This window comes from Euleptes europaea, chromosome 12 (genome assembly GCF_029931775.1).
Source record: "Euleptes europaea isolate rEulEur1 chromosome 12, rEulEur1.hap1, whole genome shotgun sequence".
Taxonomy (NCBI): Eukaryota; Metazoa; Chordata; class Lepidosauria; order Squamata; family Sphaerodactylidae; genus Euleptes; species Euleptes europaea.
Genome location: NC_079323.1, coordinates 45,478,481 through 45,481,585, shown reverse-complemented (window position 1 = coordinate 45,481,585; position 3,105 = coordinate 45,478,481). Strand labels below are relative to the sequence as shown.

At 43.8% G+C, this 3,105-nt stretch overlaps 1 protein-coding gene across 1 annotated transcript; it reads left to right on the top strand.

The window, feature by feature from the left end:
- Positions 1 to 2,009: 2,009 nt before the first annotated feature.
- On the top strand, positions 2,010 to 2,515 carry LOC130485293 (60S ribosomal protein L27a-like). Its single transcript, XM_056858447.1, has one exon. It carries the CDS (start codon positions 2,036 to 2,038, stop codon positions 2,471 to 2,473), a length of 438 nt encoding a protein of 145 aa, XP_056714425.1. The 5' UTR covers positions 2,010 to 2,035; the 3' UTR covers positions 2,474 to 2,515.
- The last annotated feature ends 590 nt before the right edge of the window (positions 2,516 to 3,105 follow it).

Below are 3,105 nucleotides of genomic sequence, written 5' to 3'. Positions count from 1 at the left end.
AAAATCTGAAAAGTTAAAAAAAATGGGGGTTTAAATTATCCTCAAATTTAAAAAGAATTACCAGTTGAGCTGGCTGCTGCTGCTGCAGGAATCAACTCCAGGCCCAGCCGAACCACAGAGGATGCTGGGAGCCAGCATGGTGTAGTGGTTAAGAGCAGTGGACTCTAATCTGGAGAACTGAGTTTGATTCCCCGCTTTTCCACATGAGCGGTGGACTCTAATCTGGTGAACCAGTTTGGTTTCCCCATTCCCACACATGAAGCCTGATGGGTGACCATGGACTAGTCACAGTTCACTTCGAAATCTCTCAGCTCCACCTACCTCACAAGGTGTCTGTTGTAGGGAAAGGAAGGGAAGCTGATTGTAAGCCACTTTGAGACTCCTTAAAGGTAGAGAAAAGGGGGGTATAAAAACCAACTCCTCTTCCACTCCAGGTCCATCTGCTGTGGCAGTGGATGCCAGGAGTGGCGTTGTGTTTGGTCACGGCAGCAGCTGATGACAGGAGAGGCTCTGGGCTTGGCCATGGTGGCAGACACCAGAAGAGGTTCCAGACCCAACTAACATAGTAGAGCACTCTGGGAGCTGCTTGGGACCCAGCTGCTGCAGCAGACGACACCATGAGCTGCTGAAGGTGGGTGATGGGGCCTGGAGCCATGATGTAGGAGGAAGATATGGGATTCCACCCCCCCACACACACACACACAAATCCTATGGGCCTCTCACTTGTACTATCTGATTAGTCATCTTCCATATACTATCTGAATCTACATTGTACAAAAAAAATGAAGCTAACCAACAAAAAATCAGTGATTGAGGAGCAAATAGTACAACATTAGCAATTTATTAAATACATTTTCTTTCTTTTTGTCACAATTGTACAACTATTGACAGGGATTTTTTAAAAGAGAGAAATCAAAAGTATGCAGTGTCCTTTACAGCTTGGCTGGACAATTATAGCTTGACTTCTAATAATCAGAAAATGGTAATAAGAGAACACACCAATGCCGATACAAGCAATAAAATTTACTATTTCCCCATTTTATCCTCAAAATAACCCTGCAGGGTAGGTGAGGATAAGAATGTTTGGCTGACCCAAGGTCATCTAGGGAGTTTCATGGCAGACTGAGGATTTGAAGCTAGATCAGGGGCCTCCAAAGTTGTGACCTGGGGCACCATGTTGTGACTTGAGACACCATGTTATGATGTGGGGGTACCTAGTGTCCACCAAGTGTTTTTAGAAAGTGGGCAGAGCCAGGTTGGGCTTTTCCTCGGCAGGGCTTCTAATGGGCAACTAGAGATCTGACTGGCTGTGCAAAGTCTTTGAAAGTTACTTCAGCAACAGCTGCCACCACAGCAACAAAGATCTATACTGTGTTACTGTGTGTGCCTGCCTGAAAATATTTTAAACTATATGTAATATTTAAACAATATTTTCATTTCCTCCTGTTAAGCAGACTTTCTGACTAAAATGCTGAAGATGGCTGTTAGAAGTATGCATGACCTCAATACCTGACATTTTGTAGTTGGCTCCTCCTCCTCCTCCTGCAGCAGCCATTTTATAGCTGGGCTCACCACCATGTACCAAAACTCCAAAGATTCCCACAGGGTCAAAAACATTGGGGACCTCTGTACTATACTGTATTTATTGCAATCTGCATCAAGTCTTGAGAAAGGTGGACAATGAATAAATACATTCTTCTTAATGTCATTTCCTGTTACATTACTAAAACTGTACCCATTGTCACCAGAGACACAGTCTAGTGGAAGTATTCCAAATTAATAATTGGCCATTGGCTTTAAATATTACTGACTGTAGTAAAAATATTTTGATTGCAGCATTTGCAGATCCGCAGTAAAATGTGGACGTTTCCTACAGTCAACAATAGAGCAAAGTTGTGGCGAGAGCCGGCGGGCTTTGCCGCCCCTTGACTGGGCCGGCCCTAAAATGAGGAAGCCTCGTGATAGGTGGCTCCAGCAGAGTGAAATCTCACGAGAGGAGGAGGACCTCATTCTCTTTCTTTTCTGCCCAGGCAAGATGCCTTCCAGACTGAGGAAGACCAGGAAACTGAGGGGTCATGTCAGCCATGGACACGGTCACATTGGCAAGCATCCTGGAGGACGTGGTAATGCTGGAGGCATGCATCACCACAGAATTAATTTCGACAAATATCATCCTGATTATTTTGGGAAAGTTGGTATGAGACACTACCACTTGAAGAAGAACCAGCACTTCTTCCCTACAGTCAATCTAGATAAACTCTGGACACTTGTCAGTGAGCAGACACAGCTCAATTACGCCAAAAATCAGGCTGGATTAGCGCCCGTGATTGATGTGGTCCGCTCGGGTTATTACAAAGTCCTGGGCAAGGGGAAACTGCCTAAACAGCCTGTAATTGTGAAAGCAAAGTTCTTCAGCCGGAAAGCAGAAGAGAAAATCAAAGCAGTTGGTGGTGCCTGCATCCTTGTGGCATAAGGGACTTTCATATGTACTCAGGTTTAAATAAACATTATTTCATAACGCCCCCCCCCCAAAAAAAACAAAAAAAAACAATAGAGCAAAGTTGTGAGTCCCGATGCTGTACAATATCCTACACAGCTATTGCAACATGTTCTATTGACATTTTCAATGGGCTTCTCTGGATCAGAGATAGGCAAGCTGGCTGGGGATAGCTGGCATATTTAAATTCTGTAAATTTTAGCTTGTGTTAAGTACGTGGTAAATAAAACATTCAGATAAGCATGACAATAAGTACTAAGGAAAATGGGTCAACGCACTCTTTGTTGACTTCCATTGATTTGTGCTGTCGTGTCCTCGGTAAATTTCTTGTACAGATCTGAATAGCTGCAATTTATGCTTAGAACAAGTTGTCGCTCTATAGCTAACCCACATGTTGCACTGCAATCTCTTCTCCAGTACTAACTACCCTTTGGCACTGCAGAGTGAAGGAGCAAAAGAAAGGTGAGCAATCCTTTCTCTGACAAATAAACGGTGTGGCTTGGGAGTAAATATGACACAGGAGAAGGATTACAACCTGTTCTGGATATGATTATAAACAAGTCAGTGCACAGGCTAGGGATACTCTGAGATGCCTCCATTTTTTATTT